At 46.0% G+C, this 24,626-nt stretch overlaps 12 protein-coding genes across 12 annotated transcripts; 4 read left to right on the forward strand and 8 right to left on the reverse strand.

The window, feature by feature from the left end:
- Positions 1-81: 81 nt before the first annotated feature.
- Positions 82-726, reverse strand: NEDG_02031 (uncharacterized protein; the record flags this gene model as incomplete). Its single annotated transcript, XM_067689449.1, has 1 exon — positions 82-726. One exon carries the CDS (start codon positions 724-726, stop codon positions 82-84), a length of 645 nt encoding a protein of 214 aa, XP_067545722.1.
- Positions 727-1,056: 330 nt separating this feature from the next.
- NEDG_02032 (uncharacterized protein) lies at positions 1,057-2,238 on the reverse strand (the record flags this gene model as incomplete). The annotated part of the gene is made up of 1 exon (XM_067689450.1): positions 1,057-2,238. The coding sequence occupies one exon, from the start codon at positions 2,236-2,238 to the stop codon at positions 1,057-1,059; it is 1,182 nt and encodes a 393-aa protein (XP_067545723.1).
- Positions 2,239-2,991: 753 nt separating this feature from the next.
- NEDG_02033 (uncharacterized protein) lies at positions 2,992-5,097 on the reverse strand (the record flags this gene model as incomplete). Its single annotated transcript, XM_067689451.1, has 1 exon — positions 2,992-5,097. One exon carries the CDS (start codon positions 5,095-5,097, stop codon positions 2,992-2,994), a length of 2,106 nt encoding a protein of 701 aa, XP_067545724.1.
- Positions 5,098-5,711: 614 nt separating this feature from the next.
- NEDG_02034 (uncharacterized protein) lies at positions 5,712-6,068 on the forward strand (the record flags this gene model as incomplete). Its single annotated transcript, XM_067689452.1, has 1 exon — positions 5,712-6,068. One exon carries the CDS (start codon positions 5,712-5,714, stop codon positions 6,066-6,068), a length of 357 nt encoding a protein of 118 aa, XP_067545725.1.
- Positions 6,069-7,814: 1,746 nt separating this feature from the next.
- NEDG_02035 (uncharacterized protein) lies at positions 7,815-9,155 on the reverse strand (the record flags this gene model as incomplete). Its single annotated transcript, XM_067689453.1, has 1 exon — positions 7,815-9,155. The coding sequence occupies one exon, from the start codon at positions 9,153-9,155 to the stop codon at positions 7,815-7,817; it is 1,341 nt and encodes a 446-aa protein (XP_067545726.1).
- Positions 9,156-9,965: 810 nt separating this feature from the next.
- Positions 9,966-11,846, reverse strand: NEDG_02036 (uncharacterized protein; the record flags this gene model as incomplete). Its single annotated transcript, XM_067689454.1, has 1 exon — positions 9,966-11,846. One exon carries the CDS (start codon positions 11,844-11,846, stop codon positions 9,966-9,968), a length of 1,881 nt encoding a protein of 626 aa, XP_067545727.1.
- Positions 11,847-12,479: 633 nt separating this feature from the next.
- Positions 12,480-13,859, reverse strand: NEDG_02037 (uncharacterized protein; the record flags this gene model as incomplete). Its single annotated transcript, XM_067689455.1, has 1 exon — positions 12,480-13,859. One exon carries the CDS (start codon positions 13,857-13,859, stop codon positions 12,480-12,482), a length of 1,380 nt encoding a protein of 459 aa, XP_067545728.1.
- A 218-nt stretch (positions 13,860-14,077) lies between these two features.
- NEDG_02038 (uncharacterized protein) lies at positions 14,078-15,889 on the reverse strand (the record flags this gene model as incomplete). The annotated part of the gene is made up of 1 exon (XM_067689456.1): positions 14,078-15,889. One exon carries the CDS (start codon positions 15,887-15,889, stop codon positions 14,078-14,080), a length of 1,812 nt encoding a protein of 603 aa, XP_067545729.1.
- A 1,550-nt stretch (positions 15,890-17,439) lies between these two features.
- On the forward strand, positions 17,440-18,477 carry NEDG_02039 (uncharacterized protein; the record flags this gene model as incomplete). Its single annotated transcript, XM_067689457.1, has 1 exon — positions 17,440-18,477. The coding sequence occupies one exon, from the start codon at positions 17,440-17,442 to the stop codon at positions 18,475-18,477; it is 1,038 nt and encodes a 345-aa protein (XP_067545730.1).
- Positions 18,478-18,736: 259 nt separating this feature from the next.
- On the reverse strand, positions 18,737-20,251 carry NEDG_02040 (uncharacterized protein; the record flags this gene model as incomplete). Its single annotated transcript, XM_067689458.1, has 1 exon — positions 18,737-20,251. The coding sequence occupies one exon, from the start codon at positions 20,249-20,251 to the stop codon at positions 18,737-18,739; it is 1,515 nt and encodes a 504-aa protein (XP_067545731.1).
- A 179-nt stretch (positions 20,252-20,430) lies between these two features.
- Positions 20,431-22,065, forward strand: NEDG_02041 (uncharacterized protein; the record flags this gene model as incomplete). The annotated part of the gene is made up of 1 exon (XM_067689459.1): positions 20,431-22,065. One exon carries the CDS (start codon positions 20,431-20,433, stop codon positions 22,063-22,065), a length of 1,635 nt encoding a protein of 544 aa, XP_067545732.1.
- Positions 22,066-22,617: 552 nt separating this feature from the next.
- NEDG_02042 (uncharacterized protein) lies at positions 22,618-24,555 on the forward strand (the record flags this gene model as incomplete). The annotated part of the gene is made up of 1 exon (XM_067689460.1): positions 22,618-24,555. The coding sequence occupies one exon, from the start codon at positions 22,618-22,620 to the stop codon at positions 24,553-24,555; it is 1,938 nt and encodes a 645-aa protein (XP_067545733.1).
- Between the last annotated feature and the right edge of the window lie 71 nt (positions 24,556-24,626).

Below are 24,626 nucleotides of genomic sequence, written 5' to 3' on the forward strand. Positions count from 1 at the left end.
ACTAACCCGAACTAACCCGAACTAACCCGAACTAACCCGAACTAACCCGAACTAACCCGAACTAACCCGAACTAACCCGAACTAACCCGAACTAACCCGAACACTAACCCGAACACTAACCCGTTCTTGGAACCAGATAATGCCAGGTATCCTGCAGCAGATTATGGTGAGGTCCTTAGTATTGAGGATGCATCGGGTTGGTGGCGGATTCATGGACAGGCCTTTAGATGGCACTCCTGGAAGACTTGCTGCAGTGGGGAGCAATATGGGCTCGAACTCGTCATTAATGTTTAGATTAAACACTTCTAATCTGTCTGTATTGATTGTGCCGAATGCGACCAAGACCCTCTCCAGCACTGCCGGAACACAGTGGCCATCCGACCTTATTATAAGGGTTTTAAACTTAATACCATCTACCAACTTCTCGGGAACAGTTTCAAGAGTGTATCTTTCGAGGTTGATTTGTATCTTTCGAGGCTGGTTCTTTAGAATATATTTCTTTGTGGAGGTTGCAATACTTCTTAACTGCATGCCCCGACCTTCAGAACCGCTTCTCTCAAAGAACTCTATCGTTTGCGCAGTATATGGCGATGCAATGTACATTGGCCCGGGAGCTTCGTCCGCACAACCAACAATCACGCACAGCACAATTAAACATAACACGTGGCACCTTAGTGCCTTTCCAAAGACCTTTCCAAAACAATTAATCAGCTTTGATTTCATCATGGGGTGCAAAAAAAATAATTTAAATAGTTGGCCTGTTCGGGTTAGTTCGGTGGATGGCTAGTTCGGTGAATGGTTAGTGTGAAGATAGGGGCATGCCTGGGCAAACAAACCCGACCATCTGTTCCCGAACACTAACCCAAACACAGCTGGTTTGTGACTGGTGTATAGATAGGCCTAGAACATTGTGAAACTAGGCCAGTTGATGTAAAGTTGGCGTGTTCGTACCTTTCAAGAGGTGTTTGTAAGAGAACGGTTTATTGTTCGGGTAATATTCGAAACCCTCAATCACGTCACTATACCATGCCCACCCATATACGTTGGTGTATTCAGCTAACCCGAATGGGCCCAAACAGTTTTATCTTTCCCAATTACCTCCAGCTTCTTTGGCCAAGGCACCTTGCCGATCTTTTTCAAGCCGTTTGTTTTCAGGTAGTTTTCAAACTCTGCGTCTATGTTTTGGTCAATATAAATATGGCATTCGCACATATTGTTCATGTTGGCATATATCCACGCTATTGCTGAATCAACAAAAACACGGGGTGGTGTCTCGGGGTTTCCGTTGGTGTTGTTAGTTAACCATAGCTCGTAGGTTTGAATAGTGTCCTCATCATTAAGGCTTTCATCCAGTTCCAGCTCGTCTAGCTTGCAAACCGTTAAATGTAACTCATAACACACATCAACCCTCATTCCTGCCAGAAAACAAATCCTGTTCCAGAGCCACATGTCCATATCGAACACATCCCCCCATATAATACTTGCTATTTCATTGGCCATCTGGGTTGATACCTCCATGGCTTCGGGCAGGCCACGGAGGATTAGGTTGGGTTTTTTAATGTTTGGCAGCGGGCAGTCAAGAGATGTCAAGCATGGCAGATTGTTAAGATAAAGGCCCGCAAGCGAACGGACACCTAGATTGGCCAGACAGGCAACAGACTTGGTCTCACAGTTTGTTACTCTTAGCTTGGCATCCCACGGGCGCGTCCTTAGGTTGACGCTGTCACAGAACCACTCAAGAAAAGATGGGGATATGTTCATCAGCTCTAGGGTGTGTGCCCGGGCAGCTATTTTCGGGTTAGCTGACCTCATTGCACTCACGTCCATGGTAAAGTCTTCCAGAACAAGACTATTCCAGTTCTCTGCTGACATGCTTCCGAAGGCACGAAGAAGTTTGGCTAGTTTGGCTAGTGTTTGATTGGTATTGGTGTTGGTGTTGGTGTTAGAACCCGGCCCAACCACATACACCCACTTACCGATATAGCAATCTGGAACAATGTTCTCTGGGATGTCTTTCAGCTCTAGATTCTCCAAGTATATGTTTAGATGGCTGCTTCTCCCCCAAACAGTGTTCTTTATCTCCAGGTCTGCTATGTTTACTCGGTCCTTGCACTTTTTAATAAACTCAACTGTCAGTTTCTGTTCTTGTGTGTTTGATGTTGATTTTGTTAGTCTGTTTTTATTCTGCCTGTATATCACAGCCAAAACCAGAAGCAGTATAGCAACTACAAAAATCATTGCAGACACTACTAATGCGACTCTAGGTTGATCTCTCATGGGGTATTAGTTTTTTGATCAATAAATCACACACCACCCCTTTATTCAGAAACGGGGGTGCACGGGTTAGTTCAGGGGCTTCAAACACAATTAACACCACCAGTTGTGTTCGGGAACAGCTTCAAACAGGAAAATGGGCGCCAGGGATATGGTGGCATAGAAGAATAAGTTTGTGTGTTTTTGCAAATTTAAGCCGAGTCTACCGAGCTTCTAGGATACTTTAGGTTGGTGTCCTCTGCTGGTTTCAAACATTTAACCCCATTGGCACCCCTAATCCAGATCATAACTCCCCCGAACACCGCAATGCCTACGGAGTATGTCGACCAATAACAATAACATAATACACCGCCCCCTACCCCGGAACAAAATGTATCCCAGCTATCTAACCCGAACTACCCCGGAATCTCTTCTACTGTCATGCTGTTCATATACACAGGTTTTGTATTTGTGGTATCCCCACCACCCGAACACTACTAACCCAAACCTATACTCGGGTTAGTAGTCTCTGGGAATAGATCTTCTGTACACTTGGCCAAAAAACTGACTTGGATGTTTTTATTTGCTCTTATAAACTCTGGTCTGTTGATTTTGTCGCCACTACCGCCACACATACTCTTCACCATCGTGTTTCTGTCCCGATCAACACCTTTCGGCATGTTTGTTTATGCTCTGATCCTTCTTTTCATTGGCAATTGCTTGAAACTGCAGGGGTAACTATGTATAATATTTGATCTCGTTTATCACCGTTATGGGCGGGCCATCTCTTTTTGATGCTAGTATAATATAAATGAGGCTATTCTCTTCATCTCTTTTAGACCTGAATTCACCCAGTCGGCTTTTCTCCGCATCTCTTCTAGATCTGAATGCACCCACTCGCTTGCTCTCCTCATCTCTTTTGTATATGAAGAACACGCGGCTAGCTACTTTCAACATGTATTGTATATCTGAATTTATCTCTTCGGCTGCTTCCAACATCCAGTTTTTAACCAAATCTGCACATACGCACGCGCTCTCCAAACCCTCTACACGTGAATCCGCTACGACAATTGCTGCATCCATGTCTTTTTTAAATAAATCCAAACTTTCGAATGCTTTCTTTGTGCGCTCTGTAAATGAACCAATCCATGTAGCTTCCATATTCTTGTCTTTTGCAAATATTCCCGAACACCAGATTGCTCTCTCTATGCATTCTTTAAATAAAACCAACCAATCATATACTCTACCCATGTATTCTGTAACTGAGTCCGTCCATTTCTTCTTCAAAATCGCGTTCGCACTCCGCAGGTGATTATTCACATCTGACAACAAGTCTGCCTGTATGCATGCACTTTTCATGTGGTTGTTCGAGTCTGTTGATGAATATCTGCCTGTGTTATGGTTCTGTATGTTCTGAATCTGCAGGTAATCGTTCGGGTCTGTGTCCGGACTAATTGTGGTTGTTATTTGGGTTAGTAACACTGCACGTGCTTGGGCTTGATTTGGTGTTTGGATTATTGTTTCGGTTGGTGACTCTGGATGTGTGTTATTGCCCCGAACAATCCATTTATGTTGGCGGCTCTGGTTAGCGTGTTGTCTCTGTACGTCTTCTGCACGTGTTCTCTCACTCTTCGGGTGATTGTTTGCTTGTGTGGATATCACCCCCCACATGTTTACACCCTGCACATCCAGGCTCTGCTGATAATTGCTCGCTTCTGCCATTGACTCTCTGCGCCTGTTCTCACTCTGCATGTGCTGTCTCTGTTGGTGGCTTTGGTTAGTGTTTTGTCTCTGTACGTCTTCTGTAGGGGTGTGTTCACTCTGCTGGTTCTCACTCGGGTTGTGATTGTACATCTCTGCAAAGAATAATCTTCTACGCATGTTATTTTTCTGTGCATGCTCACTTTCCAGGCAGTTCGGGTTAGTGTTCAGGCTCTGCTGATAATTGCTCGCTTCTGCCAATGACTCTCTGTGCCTGTTCTCACTCTGCATGTGCTGGCTCTGTTGGTGGCTTTGGTTAGTGGTTTGTCCCTGTACCTCCTCTGTGCGCCTGTTCTGTGTCAACATCTTCCTCATCATGTCCTCGGTATGCGTGTTCTGGCTCTGCTGGTGATTGCTCGCTTCTGCCAATGACTCTCGGCGTCTGTTCTCCCCCTGAGTTTGGCTCTGTTGGTGGCTTTGGTTAGTGGTTTGTCCCTCCTGTTGGTGATTGTTCGAGCTAGCTCTCTGTCTCAGCATCTGCTCTGCATATGTTTTCTCACCCACCATGTTTTCTGCAAGTGTGTTCTTTCCCTGCCTGTTCTGTTTTTGTGCCAGCATCTCCCTTTTCATGTGTTTTGTATCCAATATTTCTTTTTCGTATGCGTATGTATGGGTTTTTTTTGTTAGCAACACACTTTTTGTGATTTCTGTTCCCGACTCCCATGACTTCTGACTGCATGTTTGGATCGCTGACTCTGTGTGTTCAGACGTGGTGATGCTTTCTTTTTCGCTTTTGTTCTGAATGTATGTGGTAATTGGGTTCATATCGAACATCTCCATGTTTTCGTTCGAGCTCTCAGATTCGAGAATATATTCTACCACACTATGGGGGTGTGTAGGGTCACCACATTGTGATAATGTTGTAGGCAGGGGTTCATTTGAGCCGGTAAAATGGTTGTCCAAGGTCTCCGATGGTGTGTGTGTTTCTGCTGTTTTGAGACTTTGTGTTCGGGATGTGGCGTCTAGGACGTTGCTCGGGTTCGGAGTCTTCTTAACGTAGATCAAACACACAATTAGACCACCTAGAATGAGCACTGCCAGCCCTGTATAGATCGCCAGAGGGTATGTTTTGAATTGTGCCATGGGGCTGAAAAATCTGCTTTGGATATATATCAATGAAAGATCGCACTGATCACTAGGATCTGTTCGGGTGGTCTGTGATATGTGCATGTTCAGGCAGACAAATCATCCACCACTAAACTAAACTAGCCCAACCCTCTCCCTTTTGGGTATAAGGCCAATGTGTCACTGCTACGCTCCGCCCGAACACTAACCCAAACCTCCACCCGAATCAGACGCCTATGCAGGGGCGGGGCTAGATTAGTTTCCTTCCTGGCCACGGTGTTATGGAGGCTATTGTGTTCGGAGTTGTTTGTTTTCGGGCTAGAACCGTACATAAAAATAAAAAGAAAGAGTTTGGGAGGTGAGGAAGTGGATATGAGTGTGGGTAAGAGTTTTTTTTAGCTTGTGTCGTTCCATGGAAACACTACAAACAGCACAACCACCCACCTATTTGTGTTTGGGAAATACAGATAGTTAGATCTTACTGGCGCAGCCTAATCTAGCCACCTATAGAAAGCCCATGCGTCATGTAACCATATTATGGCTTTATTATGCTGAGATAGTGATTTAATTTGTACGCCGATTACAGATCATTGGGCTATATAAGAAGCCTTGTGCAGAGCTGGCCATTCCAAATGCCACGAAGATCGCTGAGAAACATAATTAGCAGACCAAGCATTGGCGATGAAGAGGTTCTTATTCTCGACAATCTAAATCCCGAGGAGGCTGTCGACGAACAAACCCGAGCACAGACCGCAGACGTTGAGGCTGGAGGTACCGCCCGAAGCAGAACTGGCCGCGTCCTAACCCGAATAAGATTGATTGTTATAGCCATACTCACAATCCTGGTCATAGTGCTGGTGTCGTGCTTGATAGGCGAAAAAATCACCACCGGCAACGCTAACAATGAGGTTCTCTTTAACAACACTATGATGCCTTACACCGCCAACAACGCGGTTTTCGTTAGTGACGACACCACCCTAGTGCCCTAAAGCACCACCACATCCTACCCAGTGCTAAACTGTAGCCGAATTACAAAAATGTCCAAAGAAAATGCCCAGTACTACACTGAAGAGTGTGCACCATTGGCTGGTCTTGAGAACTACAACAAAGTGCTTGAGAGCGAGTTTACAGAGTGCCAAGATAAAGAGTTCCCACCCTCCCCTAGAGAGCTGCTACCAAAAGATAAGCCATGTGGACATTGTTGATGCAAAAGACAGCTTTAAAACCAACGTTCAAAGGTTTGTTAAACAACTGTATGTCGCCCATCCTCCTATGAAAAGGATACCGACAACTTGGAAGAGTATCATAAACAAACACATTTGGACGGGTATTGGTTTAGGTTCTGGGTTAAGAAAATAGACTTTTTGTCGAGTAAGTTTGGGTATCACTATCACCTTAAGCACCTTACAGAGTTAAAAAAATCGCAAAAATCGCAAAAACCACATACAACTACTATGCAGCCCTTTTCATCGAGGTGGGGCGCCGTAGACTCAGAGCTAACCATGTTAAAAAGGAATTTAATGTCTGGGCGAAACTAACAATAGATGAAGTGGATAAAAACACAGACCTGCCACAAAAGGAAAGAGATGAAAAAAACAGGAAATGGAGCTTGATATTTCTGTGTTCAATGATGCCTATCAGACCCTATATTACAATACATTCGCTGAGATCAAACAAAGACAACTCAACAATGAGCGTTGGATTATAAACAGCCTTAAACACTATCACTATTCTCTGAACTAACCCGAACTCTTGGCAGAGATTGGTGTTCGGGTTTGTTATCACAGAGTTTTCATCTACTTGGTTTGTCCAACCTTCAACATACTCCTCGAACCCGAAGACCCTTTTTCGGGAAATGTCAGTCATTTCCCCTAAGTTCGGGTTAGAGAAAGGCAGAACAGACAGCGTGGCTAGCTAAAAAAAGCAGTTATTTTAAGCGTGATGGTGTGGGTTTAGGCATCTATAAACCAAGTTCTTTATTATGAAAGCTGTCGTATTTATACTTTCAATGTCAAAGTATAATAGCCCTTATTAGCCATGGATCATTTCTTATTATTAATGCTGTAGGTATGTAAGTTAGTGCATACGTAGTTCGGGTTGGTGCAAAGGGATATGGGCCAATAAGGACACACCACAAACGAGGAGTCATCAGCCGTCGGTTTGTAAACAAATAGGGGGTTCGGGTTAGTTCATAGTTTCACTAGAAACTATAAATACTCTTGACTTTACAATAAAGGCTTTTTTAGATATGGCAAAGACTCCCGCTGTACCACGCTCAAATCACATATTAACACTAAACATGCACTCTTTTAGGCATATACACCAATGTGGCCCCTAGAACCACGCTAAAGGCTTTACTAATATACCTAACGGTCTTTAATTTCATTAGGCATTTGTTTAAAAAATTTAATTTAAATAGTTAAGACTGTTAGGCTCTAGTTGCCCGAACTAACCCGAACACAAAAAGGTGACGGGTTAGTGCTCTGGCTAGCTTATCTTAGTGGGCAAAAACACAAACAGTCAGGTATGCAAAGGCGGGGGTGGGTTGGGGTAGGTTTGTGATTTTAGTTTTAATTAGCGGTTCTCGACCACCCATAGAACTACCCCACAGAGTAGAAGTATCACCAAAGCAGGATCGGTCGTGTTTGGGTTAGTTCCAAGGGCCCCAATCTCTATGGTGCGGGTTGGCTGGGATGCTTTAGGCCCTACCTTTTCAAATCTGAGTATACCTATACCTACCCAGGAATAAGGGCTTCTGGGTAAACTATGGGCACGTGTTTAGAATTTATCCAGAGGGTCTTTTGACTGAGTGTGTCCCCCCACTTTCCCTTGCCAATCCATCTCCCAATACCGCCGATGTCTTGGATAATTTTGAGGTTACTACCCTGTAAAATTTTGATGTATTTGGTCTCGCTTCCACCACACACGCTAACCCAATACATGACTAAGTCAAATAGCTCTCTGAAATTTTTATCCAACCCAGTTCTGCTTTCTATACACAGTGATGTAGCCCCAAAAGGAACCCTTCCCCACTTAGTTTTGTTCCTATCTAGATCCCTCGGGTGTAGAGCGTTTAATCCCAGTACATCAACCACATTGATGCCCTTCCCCGCAGCAAAGCAAATGCTGTTCCAAATGTGCATGTCCAGGCGTATCTTATCCCACTTGGTATTTGCTATTGATTTGGCGACTGCCTTAGAAACATTAAAAGGCTCGGAAAGGCTAAACATCGACAGGGTCCCACCTGCCGCCTCGGTATTTGGGAGGAGGTAATCAAAACTTTCCAAGTGTGGCAAACCCCGAATAAAAAAAAAAGAAAGTCGCTTGACACCTAGTTGGCTCAGACATGCAATAGAGTGGGTGTTGCTGTTCGTTATACTTAGCTTAAATCCTTCTGTTCGGGCGCTCAAATCAACAGACTCGCACACCCACGCAAGAAAAAAATATTCTACTCTAGTTATAACGAGGCTGTTTAGGGTCAGTGGAATAGGTGTTCCTACTGAAGAAAGCACTCCTTGCGCTATGTTAAATTCAGATAGATAAAGATTTTCTACCCGAACATCCCTGAGAGCTCGGAAAAACTTCTCGGCTACCTTCTGTGTGTTTGACCCGTGGTTTTCTAGCCCCCAACCCAAAATATATAAGTCCGTGGCCTGGAATGGGTCTATTGTTTCTGGAATGTCATTTACCTGTAGCCTGTACAAATATACCTTGATCTTTCTGGGCTGATTCTTCACAATCATAGTATACGGGTGTTTGTAGGTGGTTATTAGTCTGTGTTCGGGGTTTTTTTCAAACAACGCAATAGTTTTTTCAGTGTAGTCTGTACTTGCTAGCACGTCATCCTGGTAGCTTGTGTGGAGTTCTACTTCAAGTGGTGTCTGTAAAGGAGGGTTGTCTGGTGTGGTGATACCACCCACCTGATTGTCTAGGGTGGCTCTATTGTCCGAAAAACTCACAGACTCTTCAGTGTTTATTGTAGCTGTTTGCCCTCTCCTAATTAGTGGCCGAACAACCAAAAAACCAACAGTAAGAATGGTAAGCAACCAGATCCCAACCACTCTTATACTCATCATGGGATTTAGTAAATTTTTTTCACTAATACAACACAAATCGGAGATTTGGGTTATTTCGGGTTTCGCACACCAAACAAACACCCGAACTAGCCTACAAATGTTTCTATCCCAAGCAGTTCCGAATACGGTAAGACTTTTAAAAAACCCTATTTATTTTTTCAGACCTAACCCACCGAAGAAGACAAATTGATTTGGATTCGAAGGCTTTTGGAATAGGGCATTGTTGTGTGTACGCAAGAGAGCACGTACGTTTGGTTGTGTAAAATAAGATGGGGTAATAAAGACATATATTGATATTGTGGCTGCGGTGCCAGGTCCAGTTTGCGTGGTCAAATGACGGCCACATCACCACAACCCAGCCGCCGTGCCCTAGGGGAGGTACCGTGGGTGCCTTGGGTTAGTGTTCGGGAGTTCGTGCTCTGTTAGGACGTGTGTCGTGTGGCGTCTTGTTGACATAGTCCATGCGGCGTGTTGGTGTCAATGGCCTGTTCTTCCGCCCTGCCTGGGGTGGATCTGTCTGTGTGTTGTGCTGTGTGTCCATGTGTGTGTATTGATTCCTGTTGTTATACGTTCAGAAGCTTGGCGGGATCTCCTTCAGGAATCACACGGGTTCGGGTTCGATCCCCGCGCCAAATTGAGATGGTGGGACACTCCTGGGGATGCCACCCATATAATATCCTACTTTCCCGAACACACATGTACACAGACACAAACTGTAGACAAAAAAGAAAAGAAAGTATGTGTTCTGGACAATTCGGGACAAACTACCACACACCCACTACAAACACTTCAAAATTTAACCATTTTATTCTAAACGTTTCTTAGCAACTCCTCTATATTTGTACATGGGAACGTCAAGAAACCTAAAGGCCGGGCAACTGTTATCCCGAAACTGCCCTGGTCGTTCTTTTGGATTTTGTGCTTAGAAATGGGGAGGCTATGCTCTCCTCGGCACACCGGACACCTAATAAAGGTGATGCCCTCCCCGGTATCTTCATCTCTGATCGAACACACGCCATCCAAGCACCCGCTGCAAAGTCTATGCTCAGGGTGGTCTAAAATGCACACCTCGGCATTCGGGTCAGTCTCCCGGAGGTCTTCAAGCATGCCCATGCATACGACACACACCGGCTCGTTGAGGTGGGTGGGCCCCGGAGCCAAGAACAACGACTGCTGCAGATCTGACAGCACGCTCAGGTCTGTGTGGGTCTGGGCAAGCTCAGTGCCTAGCTTGCCCGCCCTGTAAAGCGCCCAGGCCTCAAACGAAAAACACAGAATGGCTTCTTTCTTTTTCTGATAAGCCGAACACTCAACGCCGCTTATTGTAATACTCGTGAGGGACGGGTTAGTTATGATCTCAAACTGTTTAGTGCTAGCAAACACTCTTAGCTGCGGCAGTGTGGGTAGATCTCCAACACTAAGCGTTTTCAGACCTCTAAAATACTTACTTACCCACTCAAGGGCACGGACTATGTTCTGGCTTGTTATCCACTCTTGATAACAAAAGAAACTAATCATAAGAGACTCCCCCGCAACCAGGTTATCTCCCATTGGTGAAAATGGAATGTTTTGGACCAGAGTAGTTCTGTCGTACCAAGGGACATAAATTCTCAACAACTTTACATTGAAATGTTTTGGGTGTTCAGTTGGGACCATTAGTTTTTCCCACAGCTGGATAGATATACACAGCACCGCCCAACTCTTGGAAAACATGTTCTGGATGATTTGATTCGATACAGTTGGGGTTAGTATGTAGTCACTGTGTAGGAGTAGAATATCAGGCAAAGGGCCTTCTAGAAACAATTTACAATCGAGACTATTAACCCGAACTAACCCAAAAATCTCTAACCTGTCAATCCCCGCCGAATTAAACCCATCCAGAAGGTTTAAATTGTCTAATCTAAACTCCCCATTTAGCACCAACTCTATTCGAGACAGCGATAGATCCATTCGCGCCAGAAGCCAGTTAATGGCTGCCACGGTGCTACCGAATATATTGAGTTTTTTAATTTTGAGAATACACTTGGGTGCGGGTGCGGTGTTTTCTGGTTCTTGGTAACGAGAAAAAAACTGAACCATGCGTTGAATGCTGTTTGTGATATTGTTTGGTCCAACAATGTCCATACTGTGGAGTTCTAGGGTGTCGGCACAAATTGTGCCAAATGCGCGAAGTATCTTCCCAAGTATTGCAGGGCTTGTTCGGGTCGGGACAATTTGGTCAACTGTCGACACCAGAAGGGTGGCAAACTCAATGTCCTGGGCTAGCTGTGAGGGAACAGTTTCAAGACTGTACTTCTGGAGGTCAATGTAGGTTGTTCGCGTCTGTTTTTTTAGGATGTGTGTTTGCGCAGCTACCTGGACAGTTTCCAGGTTGTTGGGAAAGTACGCAGAGCCGGACAGAGAAAAGAACTGAAGTGTTTCCTCGGTGTACGGCGACACGATGTGGGGTAGCCTGGGAGAAACCCTCGCACCGAGGGCTGCAGAGAACAGGGCAGGGAGGAGGAGTGCGCAGCAGATTCTCAGTTGTTTCGGGAGCTTAGTGGGGGAGCAAGCAGGGTGAGAGTTCATTGCAGTGTTCGGGTTGGAGGGTGGCGGCTTAAATAGCCTGTGTTCGGGGCTAGGAGTTGCCGACCCCGGAGAACAATCTTTTAGATGCGCCTTCAGGCCAGCTGGCTCCAATTGGCCAGACATATTGATGCCCGAACACTAACCTGAATAGAAGTTAGCTGGGGCCAATTCCACATAGGCTCAGTACAAACATCCACCCCAGGCAGGGCGGAAGAACAGGCCATTGACACCAACACGCCGCATGGACTATGTCAACAAGACGCCACACGACACACGTCCTAACAGAGCACGAACTCCCGAACACTAACCCAAGGCACCCACGGTACCTCCCCTAGGGCACGGCGGCTGGGTTGTGGTGATGTGGTCCAATTGGCAGGTTGAACCATTTATACAGGAAGGCAACAGATGTTTAACATGCCAGTCGGTTAAGTTGTGTTTGTAGATGTATTGAGTCCTTATGGGCAGCGGTTGAGGTATGATAGAAGCATGGGCAGTCTGTGTTCAGGTATTGGAAAAAACTCTGCCCATAGACACAAATCAACTGGGCGTAGAAAATTTAATGAGCTGTGGTGAGACATGCAAAAGATTTGCACATAATGCCCCACAACTTGTGTAATTGAATAAACATAAAAAGAAATTTACTACTGGGCCCCATATGAGATAATATTGCACGGGTTGGTGCTTGGGGCTAATAGTCTGTTTTTGGCATAGCACTCATTGCGAGACTACCACCCGCGCGCCAACCTGTCTCCTATGCTATTTCATGTTTAACCGATGAGTTTTTCTCCGAAAACTACCCCGAATGGTGTTCATCAACCCAGAGACACTAATCTTTGACACGGGTAAGAGTGCTACATTAACATCGTTCAGCCATAAACTTTTTCCCCGAAATAACGCTGACCACCTATTTTTGACCAGTTTTCTAAGCTCTATGCATGGTATGTCATCATCACTCTCTACTACAAGCAACTCCATCATATGAATGGTAACCTTGTTGATCTCCTTGCTATCGGTAACTACTAACCACTCCATGGCCAATGTAAAGAAAGCTTTGTAAGTTAGGTTTAGCCCAACGCTGTGTTGTATAACCAGATGTTTAACTCCGGGCAATGGTTTTTGCGGGTTAGACAAGTCTTTTAGACACCTGAAGTTTAGAGTTAGTTTTTCCTTTACCAAGATACTCCTCTCTGTCTTGTAAATGGCGTTCCAAATTGACACATCCATGTGCATCTCGTGCCAATTACCTTCTATTATGACCATTGCCGCGCTTGTAGCGATTCGTACTTGGCTGGAGAGTTTGTATAACGCCAACAGGCCGTTGTTGCATGCAAGCAATAGCAAGGGAGGGTCCAATATCTTTAGGTTTGGCAGTTTGGCAAGAGATAAACCCGAACTAACCCGAAGTCTCAGATGTGTCAGACATGCAATGGATGGTGTGGCGCACTCTGCTACTTCTAGGATTATTGCCTCCTCGCATTTGCTCAAATCAACAGCCATACAGATCCACTCAAGAAATGTGTTCGAAACGTTGTTGATAGACAGCATCTTTGTGATTGGTATAGGGATGCCCGAGTCAATTGGTGACAGTGCTTCCTCCGGCAGGTGAAATTTTTCTATATAGAGTGTTTTCACATGCACGCTCCCGAGAGCCCAGAGAAGTTTTGTCAGTCTGTGAACTATTGGTTCGTGGGTGGCATATTCTCCCCGCCAGTTGCCAACGATAGATAAATCGCAAAACACAATCCCAGGCTCTATCCGTGATGGAATGTCATTTAAACCCATCCTATCCAGATATAATGCTAGACCACTTTTTTGTATCTTCATAATATGTAGACCTTGAACAGTATCAGACATCATTAGCATGTTTCCACTTTTTTTAAAAAGTGCAATGGTTAGTTTTGTCCAGCCTCCACTTATATTGCTGTTTAGAGTCCAGGCCGTGTCTGCACTGTCTAAGGTTTCAGTGATGTCTGTCACTTCCCCGCTTGTTTTGGGGGCATTGTGTGAAACTGGCCCGGTGTTTTCTTCGGGTTTCCTGTTTCTATGATAGTAGACCAGGCACTGAATGATTCCCGTTATCAAGAGCACAGATAAGCCAGCATAGATAGCCGAGGGATATATATTGAACTGTGCCATGGCGCTGAAAATGTTATCCGGTGTTATATATTTGTAAACGATCAAGTTGATTGTGTGTCGGGTTGTGTGGTTCGGGTGTGTGGTTGTTTATTTGATTACACACCTATGCAAAGCCGGGGGTTCGGGGTAGTTTGTATAGTCTGTGCAGGGGTTTTCATATGTGTTATTAGAGTAGAGGTATCTTCACCGGCCGAACCCCTGTTGATCTAGAAGTCCTTTTATTCTTGGTAATGGGTTAGAACCCCCAAAAAGCCAGTGCTCGGGAAGGACAAAACGGGCATGCGGGGAGGGATAGGCCCAGCCATGGTTAGCTTAAAAACACCTTGGTTGTTCCTTTCTATTTTGTTTCTAAGGGGCAGCCGGGCGATCTTTCCTCTACACACTGGGCAATTGATGGTTTCCACCCCCATCCTCGAACACAATCTATCAAAACAACCACCACAAATAATGTGTTCAGGGTGGTCGAGAATGCATATTTCAGTGTTCGGGTTAGTTAGACAGAGCTCATCAACTGTGTCTAGGCAGATGACGCACAAAGACTCATACGCGCCACTAACCCATCTCTGGGTCATAAGGATTTCTTGTTCATTAGATCCCAGCTCGCTCAGATCTGCACCGGATTGGGTTAGTTCTTCGGCCAGTTTGCCCTCTCTGTAAGCCCTCCACGCGTCAAAAGAGAAACACAAAATGGTTTCTTTCTTTTTCGGGGAGTGGATACGGTCATAATTTGTTATTCGGATGTTTTTAAGGGTTGGGTTGGTTGTTATTTCAAACATATTGTTGGTAACAAACTCTATTAGGGTTGGGGGTGCGCAGTATCGACAATGTCCGCGGCCTCTTCTGCCCGAACATCGTATACATTCTGTGCTAATGTCAATGCCTGTAAGGCCTCTAAAGTGTCTGCCTATCCACTGAAGGGCGCGGGTCAGGATAAGGGGTGATAGTATATCATAAATATTGTTAAATTTGATCATAAGAGAGTTGACTGTGGCCTGGTTGTTTTCCATTGAGAGAAATGTTGAGACTCCAGAGCTAGACATAATGGCCATATGTGACACGTACAGCGCTAGACTGTCTGTGGTGATGTATTTTGACTGCCCATCTGATTTCATCAAGTTTTCCCACAGTTCCTTGGACATTTGCAAAATGCTCCAGTGGTTGCTGCAAATATTGTGGACGATCTGCTCCGATAACACCGGGGCCATTGTGTTGGGGCCTAGTAGGGATAGTACCTTGGGGAGAGGCCCCTCTCGCAGCAGTTTGCATTCTAGACTATCAAGTTTGAGAAAGCTATACAGCTCCAACGCCACAATTCCTCCGGCGTTAAATCCATCCAATACTGCTAGATTGTGTAATTTATGCCCGCCCCATATTTCTAGCTCTATCCAGGATTGTGACATATCTACACGCTCCTGCCACCACTGAATGGTTGGCTCACTGGCATAGGCGATTATTAGCTTCTTGAGATTAAGGATGCATTGTGTTGGATTAATGTGGGTGTCTAGCTCGCTGGAACTGTGGTTTGCCAATAACATTTCTTGGTTGGTGGCATCCGACGCATTGGTCTTTAGGTTGCATAGCTCCAGGGTCTCCGCACAAATGGTTCCGAACGCTCTCAGTATTTTGCTCATCACGGCGGGATTGAGTTGGATAATCGTGCTCTGACCGCCCCCCGACTCTATCAGAAGCATGGTAAACTCAATGCCCTCCACCAGCCTCTGCGGAACAGACTCTAGGGTGTAGTTCGGGAGAATGATCCGGCAGAGCTGGGTCTGCTTCTTTAGGATGTGTGTTTGGGTCTCTATTTTAACCACGGCAAGCTTGTTCGGGATAGACGAAGAGCCGCTCATGGAAAAGAACTGGAGTGTTTCTTTGGTGTGTGGCGAAACGATATGGTCGGTGGCCGTGGGAGGCTCTGCCGAGCTGCGGACCAAGTATGGAAGCACAAGTAGGATGGGCAGCCATAGAATTGGGGATCTTAGCCAGGGTGAGCTGGTTGTTTTGAAATAACAAGCGCCCGTTGATTTCATTCTAGGGCTAGTTAAAAGTTTTATTTTTAATATTTCAGGTTAGGAAAAGGTTAAAACAGTTTTAACCACCTGAGAACTAGCCTGAACCACAGGCCTCCCCTTCCCTCTAACCTTTCCCAGTTCGGCACCAGGTCTGAAGTGTTGTACTCCCATATTTGCCCCGAATCATAAGATTGTTCGGGTTGGTTAGTGTTTTGGGCATACATACAAAGTTTGAGGCTTTGAGCTAGTAATTTGGGTTAGATACTGGACAGGGCTTACAAAGAAACTATTCGATCTATAGATGGCCCACGCCATCCCTGCCCCGCCTCCATTCATTATTCTCGAAGTAACCAGGGCATTCCTTCTGTTCTGGGAACAAAAACAGTCCAGCACCTGTCTTTTTGATGAAGATAAGTTATTCGGAAATTCGAAATAACCATGAAGGTTTATTGGGCTAGGTGTTGATGGCAAACCATCCATTGAAAGGTGTTTGGGTGGGGGTGGGTTGGTTTGGTTTGGTTTGGCCCAAAGAGTTATGGTTACTGCTTTACTTCGGTGGGTGTGGCTATGGCTTTTGCACCCACAGTATTATCTTTGGCGTCGCCAGCACCCTTAGTGCTGGCATTGTCCTTAGTATCGGTGCTCTTCGAATCTGCTTTGCCATTCTTCGTTGTGGCATACCAGATGGCCCCTATGGTTGCTCCGATGCCTAAAATAACACATACTCCTAGGATAGCAATCTTGTTTTTCTCCATGAGATTTTAAAAAATTCTTCTATTAAACCTAACCAAATAATCAAAATGATTTTCTGGAAAGTTCGAGATAGTCTTTGGGTTGGTTCAAGGTGGTCTTTGGGTTGGTTCGTGATAGTTCGTAGGTTTCAGAGATGGCACCGAACTACCAATCCAAACACCAGCCCGAGCCCGTGGCACACTGCAGGCGTTATTCTGGCCGCATCCCTTGCTGTCTGTGGACTGCTCACCACCATGTATGTGTTCATTTAATAAAAACTTGTGTTCGGGGTATGGCTTGCTAGAAGCACTAGCACTGCCACGGCCGTGGAGACTCGAGAAAACAAGGCTGCTCGGAGCAAGCATCTGTATAGTGAACTAGCCTAATCAAATAAGCTTCCCTCGACTATAAATGAAACGCGTTTTTTTAAAAGTTGCCTCAGGCAAAAGTTGCATCAAAAGATAAAAACAGGCACAGTGCACAAAGATTGCTGATTGTATAAATATAGGTGTTTTTTTCTTTTTTATGAAACCTGTATACGCTATCGGAACCTTTTTAGCACTGCTCGTGCTCTCTCTGGTGGTCTTTGTCTATACCACTAACCCGAAGGACTCTATGTCTAGTAACCCGAGCCCTGATATGAGCCCCAAGCCTATTGTCACCACGAAAGAACCAACGTGTGTTGTCACAAAAACATATACTACTGAGGTAGATGATACCAAACACCCAACAATAACCCGAACACCACTACAGAGGTATCTACTTTTGATAGAGTACCCCCACCATCCGAACTAACCCAAATTGACCCATTCCAAAACACGCCTTTCAATACGGAAATGTTTGACTTTGGCAAGATGTCTACATTCTTTGATACTCTCTCATCTGAAATCCAGAGCCCTGCTTGGGTAACTGATTTTGGCAAAGACAACTCTCTTTTAGAGTATAACACCGGATCAGTCGCTAATAACAAGAGGGGTAGTGTCACAAAAACATTTTCACAGTCACAACAATCCTCATCAAGAAGAGAACAGAGCAGTAGCACAGATGCTTCTGGCGTTAATGTGTGGCATTCGACACTTGAACCCTTTCCAGACCAAAACGCCATCTTTAACACCGAAATGTTTGACTTTGACAAGATGTCTACACACACAGATAATCTATTAGCTGAGGCCATGTGCGCCACTGCAAGGGCAGCCACTCTTGGTGGAGAAAACTCTCTCTTAGGGCACAACACAAGATCACCTGCCAATACCAAGAGAGGCAGTGTCACACAAACACATACAGAACACCGCGCTACAAAATCACACAGCATTACAGCCCCATGCATAGCCAAAGACTGGCCCCCCCAATCCCCGGCACCCCCGGCGCCCGCACAAATCAAACCCACAACTGCCAACGCCAACCTGCATGGTAAGAAAGTTAGCTTCTCGAACACTGAAGACACTTATCTGTACCCCCAACCCGCTACCAGTGATGATGAAAGCGCGGCTACCGCCACACAAACACATGCAGAGCAGCGCGCTACAAAATCACACACCACTACACCACAGCCTAAACTTAACAATGCGGGCACCCTATTTGAAGACCACCTTTTATCCAAACCCGAGAACACCAACCTATCCCGCAAAAACCCGATCCCCTTCCCGAAGCTCTTCCCTGGCGACAATGGATCTCAAAGTTACAAATCATACCCCAACCCAAGCCACGCTGCAACAAACGCTGGCTCAACAATAGGCGTCATCCCCATAACCCGCATCCAATACGATAACACCCCGAGCCACGTAGACCAGTTTGTTCAACTACCCACATCGCCACCCGCATCCTTTCCAACACCCATGGATACCTGGCCCCATGACCCGAACACTAACCGCTGAAGAAGGTTACACCAATCCCGAATACTGACCGACCCTACAACATATGGCCTCCCACAAACCCCCGCCCGGCCTTTTACATGATTACAGTGAGCCATGCATGTTCTATCCTGGCTATCACTGCCCCAAAATTCACCATATAAAGGACTCCCCCACACGGCCATAGTGAAGGGGTGGGTTTGCAATAAAACACTTTTTAAAGACTAGACTCCGAAAACCCGAACCAACACGCCTGTGTTTGTGGACCATCCAAAAAGATCTTTTATTTATCCCCCGAATCAGTGGCCAACTTTATATGCAATCTCTCCTCGCTTATGTTGCTACTTTGATGCCCTTTTCCCTCCATCCACGCCTGCAGCTCATTCACCAGGTCTGAGCGCAGGCAGGCACCCCCTTTCCACTCCAGCCAAACAATTCCTTTCCTAACACCCTTTATCCACTCTATTGCCTGTTTTCCAAGCAATCCTGTCATGGGCACAGATTTATCGAACACAAAGCTAACAACCTCAAATTGATTCTGGGCTAAAAACCCCTTGACACGTTTGGAAAGGCCGCCGCTTTTGAAGATGCTAGAACTGTGAACTATTATTCTCAAAAGATCAAAAGTCTTGTTTTCAAGCCTAAGTTTGGATAGTAGGGTTGGGAAGTGTCCTGTTTCAACCACAAGTATGTCCGTCTTGAACAGAACTTCCTCTATAACATCGGAATAGGCGTGTGCGGAGTATATGGCAGCTTTAAAGAACACTTTTGTGGCGCCATTCTGGTACGCCACTTTAATCAGCACATCATTGTCTGATTTTGGCCGAACAACCCACCCCTCACGGAATCTTTTATCACCCAGACTAATCCCGAGCACTGTTTCCAGAAAAGTTTTGCTAACGCACATAAAAGAAATAGTGGTGTCTGAAGGCCAAACAAGAGGCTCAGGGCTGCTCTGCGGCGAAAGGGAGGCTTGAGCAGCAGCTTCTTTTTTATCCAAGCAAATCCAAGCAAACCGAACGCTTTTAAGGCGTGATTGGGCCGCAATCCTTTTCAACGCGTGATCAAGCAAAGAAGGCGAAACAGACCCAAGGATCCCGGGGTCTATGGGTGAAATCGCCCCCCTAAGCTGTCTGCCCATTTGTGTAAACATTTTTATCCATCTTGTGTACTTCCCGGGCGTATCTGAATGCCCCTGATCTACCCGAGAGAGTCGGCTAACAGCATACTCCAAAACCTCGAAAATGCTCATACTACTTCTTACATTCTTAAAGAGCAGAATCAGCCTCTCAACCTCTGGGCTAGTTGCTGGGGGGAGATCCAGCGCCTCTAGCCATTCAAGAATCATGTTTACATACGCATTTTGTGTTGGGGGCACTCCGCAGATGGCTAGGTGCTGCACACTGCCCTGAGTCCGGGTAACCAGCGCGTATACCATGCTGGTATTCGGGAGAGTGTAGCGCGCCAATGATAGAGTATTGTGCGGGCCAAAATTGATGTGCATCACAACCCTACACCTACGGAGGCCCAATATGTTTAAGTCTTCCTTGCCCAGTGTTCGGGGATTGGTGGTGTCTGCCCCGGGCTCTGTGTCTATGGATAGCTCCCCGCCCGAACTAGTCCGAACATAAGACTTTATTGTTCCATCCCGGTTCTTTTCCTCTCGCTTTCTGGTCAATAGAAACCCAAAACCCCACATGCATAGTCCAAGCACGCCCCATGCCAACAAAGCGAACACCACACACAACCTGTTTTGTTTTCGCTGTTGCGGGCACATGATACGGTTTTGTGCTCTCATGTTTTTATAGCATAGCCTACCTTTTATTTAAATGGTAATGATTTTCTCAGGCGATTACATACGGTGCTAACTCGCGTACATACAACACCGAACAACCAAAATGTCTCTTATTGTAACACTCCGAGCCCGAACACGTCTATTATTACTAAATTTGATATTTTTTTAAAACAGTACCGTATATGGACAAAAGAAACAAGAATCAAAAACCCAACCCGAAAACAACGATAATCAAAACCTACCTAGCCACAATTGTTCTGTGGACTGCTCTGGCCAGCTGCAGGGAAGGGGTTTGGTCTCCACTAAGGACGCTATATACACCAAAGATGGCCGCTTTCTTCAACCACTGCAATATTCTGATCCAAACCCAAAAAGAGGGCTCCCGGGAATATATTCAGAAAAAACAAACAGCCCCACAGACCATTCACTTGGATGGGTGTACTCTAGAGGGCAAGCATAAAAACATGGGCAAACATTTCTTTTTCACAGAGATAGCCATCGTTGGCAGCGCCACACCGGTAGTTACATCAGAGAATCTAAACCAGCTTACGAAACTGCTCACGGGGCTTGGGACACTTAGGGTATCCAACCTTACTGTGGCCTCTTTTATGTTCGGGAATGAGTATTTGTCTCTCTACACCCAACCCCTGGTCAGGCTAAAAGCAGAGCATCTGACGTTTGAACAGATGTCGTCAGAGGCCATTACATGGGTTATAAGGCACGTTAAAATGTCCAAGTGCACTATGGCCCTCACCATCAGGCAATCGCCCCTAGTAAGGAACCTTAAGTTTCTAGATGAGTTTTTGCCAAGAAACCTTCTCACGCTAACCCTGGCCACCCTCCCAAACATAAAAACGCTTATATGCAACCTGCTCCAGAGTAAGATGGTAGAACACACAGAGGTCATTTTATCAGGCCTGCCCGAATCTGCAGCGCTCTTCAAGGATCTGTGCAACTCCACCAAAACCAACACATGGAACCGTGCCCGAATGTTCCTAAGCGACTGGGTCATGCTCTCCCGGCTGGCTGGCGAAAACACGCCATCGGTAAAAGTTCTAACCCTGGAGGTTGACACCTGGGAGTTCATGGAAACAAAACCGAGCACACCAAGCACCTTGACAGAAGCCATCACCTTCCACCCAACAGAGAACACAGAGGCTTTGACTGAAGCCACAGTAAAAGATCTGCTTGTGTGGACAAATAACTACCACCCGAATATAGAAACGCTGCAGATTCGAATGCCCAGCACAGTAGATCCAAACCAAGCTGTTAAAAAGGGTAGCTATTTTGACACCCTTCTTTCCAAGCTTACAACGCTAACCATTGGCACCACAACCCTTGAATGGCCCCCCGAAATCCAGATTCTTTATTTAACCCACAAGGCGTATTCCAAGTGGAGACAAAACGCGCTAGTTCAAGCGCTAACCCCAAACAGCAGAGCGGCGCTAGCACAGATGCGCATCAACTCGCGAAGGCGCTTCTCCCCCCCGCCAAACATGGGCCAAGAAGACGTGTGTGCTGTGTGTCTCACAACGTTCAAGGATCTTGGAAAAAAAACCACGGGGTGGTTGGAGTATGTGTGTGTTTTGGATGAGGCAGGGCACACAATATGCCACACCTGTTTGGACAAAATGGCTAAGGTGTGTGAGACAAAAAACACCCCTTTATGCTGTCCCTTGTGCCGGAAAACGATAGCCTATGAGATGGAAAGAGATCTGGTAGAAATGACCGGCGAGACAGCGCAGTTCCGGCACGCCTCTTTTCATATGCCAACTGAGGAACAACTGATTATGATTGGGTTCAACCAAATGTTCTAATATGGTCATTTAGAGAAGAGGTACCCATTTATTAAACGAGCACTACACTACCTACATCTAGCCTAGACCCTAGCATTACAACGAGGATGAAATAACGCGTTTTTGTCTCTTTGACCCTTTTGCCTGTGTTCGGGGTAGTGTTCGTATTCGGGGACTGGGGGTGTGGCATACCCAGTTCAGAAGAACCACCCACATAATGAGACATGTTGAGAGACACATCCAACCCAAAGCTTTAATATTTTGTTGAATTTCTTTTCTCTCCGCCATGTGAGAGAGAAGCACAAGCAAGTTTATATCTTTAAAAGATATGTTCATCAGCTGATTGTTCGGGCTGGGATGTTCGGGTTGGGATGTTCGGGTTAGAATCACAAATTCACATTAGTAAAAAATGGTAAATTGATTTTTATCTTTGATTTATCCCGAGCACGCACCCACACGCTCTTAATTAAAAACATCTCCAAAAACATCAGGTAAGCGTAAAATAGAATGATTATTTTGATGCTGATTTTGGCCTTGTTAAAAGTATAAAAGAAGATAGCATGGAAAGGATTCATGAACACACACAAACCCTTGCAGATGTTCGGAGGCAGCACCCGCCCAGAACACATCTCTGGGCTAGCCCACCGCTTAGTGCACAACAAAAACACCACCCGAACACTAACCCGAACTAACCCAAAAAACCAATGCATATCTGGTGGCTATCAGGTATTCCTGGTAGATTCCCTGGCAAAGCAGCACACCAGACTCCCAACGGAGACACCCACCAAACGGACATTTAGCCAACTGCTAAGACATATAATGTTGGGCGTGGCCACTATCTGCACGTTTGAGCAATGTCTAGGATCAGTAGAAGAGAAAAACCCGAACCAGAGCGGCTATATAGTTTCGCCGCACACATCAAGCACTCTTGTTTTTTTTTCCAGATCCAACTGCAGCCTGGACACAACCACCACCTTGAACAAGTCCGTTTGCATTGTGCGGAAGCAACAGAAGCCAAAACATATATACCTCAACAAATACGAGCTCAACGACATTCCTGAGCAGATCGTTCCGGGTATAGAGTTTGAGCGCTTAAAAATTGAAGGGTCTGGAATTGTTGAGTCCAAAGCCCCAGACACCCTACTTCTTGAAAAAGTCTTTGCTGCCTTTCGGATGCTTACAGTGAACACCTTGGAGATAGTTGGACTACGTGATCTGCCATTCCCAGAGACTAAGGCTTTTTCCTTGGGGGAGCCCGCCATCAACTATAACCCCGAGCCCAAACTCTTGGCCCTCTCTAACCTACAATGTCTTGTCATCAGGGAAACAGCAACGCCTGCCATTCTTAGCTTCTTTAATCTTTTGGAGGCGATAAACACCCCGATAGTTCTAAAAATAGAAAGCGGGAGTCATATAGCGTCACTTCGGTTCCTTGATCTGATTTCACTTGATGCAGTTCGGGAGCTCTGGGTGGTCAACCACTGGGGGCTGCTACAGCTTGACTGCCTGATGCTGCAGAATGGAAAGGTAACGGATGGGCTGTTTATCAAGCGCAGCCTCGCTAACCTGAAACAGCCGCCACAGCCGCAAACAATTGCTGGCATAATCGGCAAGAAGTGGGCCAGCCTGCACATCCCAGAAGCCCTATTTGGCCTGCTTATATCGGGCAACAACACCACAACGGCAAAACATCTACAAATTGACATTGACATTGGTATTGGTATTGGTGTTGACACTGGCATCGGCGCTGGCATTAACACAAAACACCAGCCAAAGCCCAAAACATATCCAGGGTTCCACACAGGTAAGCCCAAATCCAGTGTTGAGCATTTGGTGCTGGCCCCAGGCTCTTCAGCGACCGGGTCAAGAGACCCAGAAGAGCTCAAAAAGGTGCTTTCGTGGGTGGTGGGCTCGTTCAAAGACGTGAAAACACTTGACATCATCTACATCTTTGACCCCCAGCTGTATCAGTTTGTCATGAACACAACTATTGACATAGATGGTTTCCCAGACCTGTACAGGCTCACAATGTCAGAGGAGCACTGCCAGTTGTACAGCGCACCGGGGCTTGTCTACCTTCCCGCAAGTGCATACACCGACTGGGCAAATGGGTCGCTGTTAAAGTCCCTGGTGCAAACCTGCCCCGAAGCCTTGGCCGTGCTTACTAAGAGCACCCGAAGTTTACTCTCGCCACCCATCAACCCTGCTCAGGACTTGGTCTGCCCTCGGTGTCAACGCGTGCTTAATACCAAGAACACAGGGCCCTCGGACCCGGAACCCGAACAAATTGGTGTTATTGATGCGGCCGGCCATATACTCTGCCAGAGCTGCCTAAAAGAGCTACTCACCAAAAGAGATGAGGCGGGCGAGGCTATCATCTGCCCAACGTGCCACGCCGAGGTGCCATTCTCAACGTACATGCTCTTTGTTCGCCGCGACAAAAACAGCTACATTCTAGATGCCAGCGCCTACCTTGGCAAACAAAAGCCGGTGTGGCTGGTAGAGGGTTAGTGCTTGGACTGGTGCAGGGCACTCTACCTGGAAACCACTCCCCGAGCTATCCTGGCCTAGCCCAAAACAGC

This window comes from Nematocida displodere (assembly GCF_001642395.1).
Source record: "Nematocida displodere strain JUm2807 chromosome Unknown 12, whole genome shotgun sequence".
Classification (NCBI taxonomy): Eukaryota; Fungi; Microsporidia; genus Nematocida; species Nematocida displodere.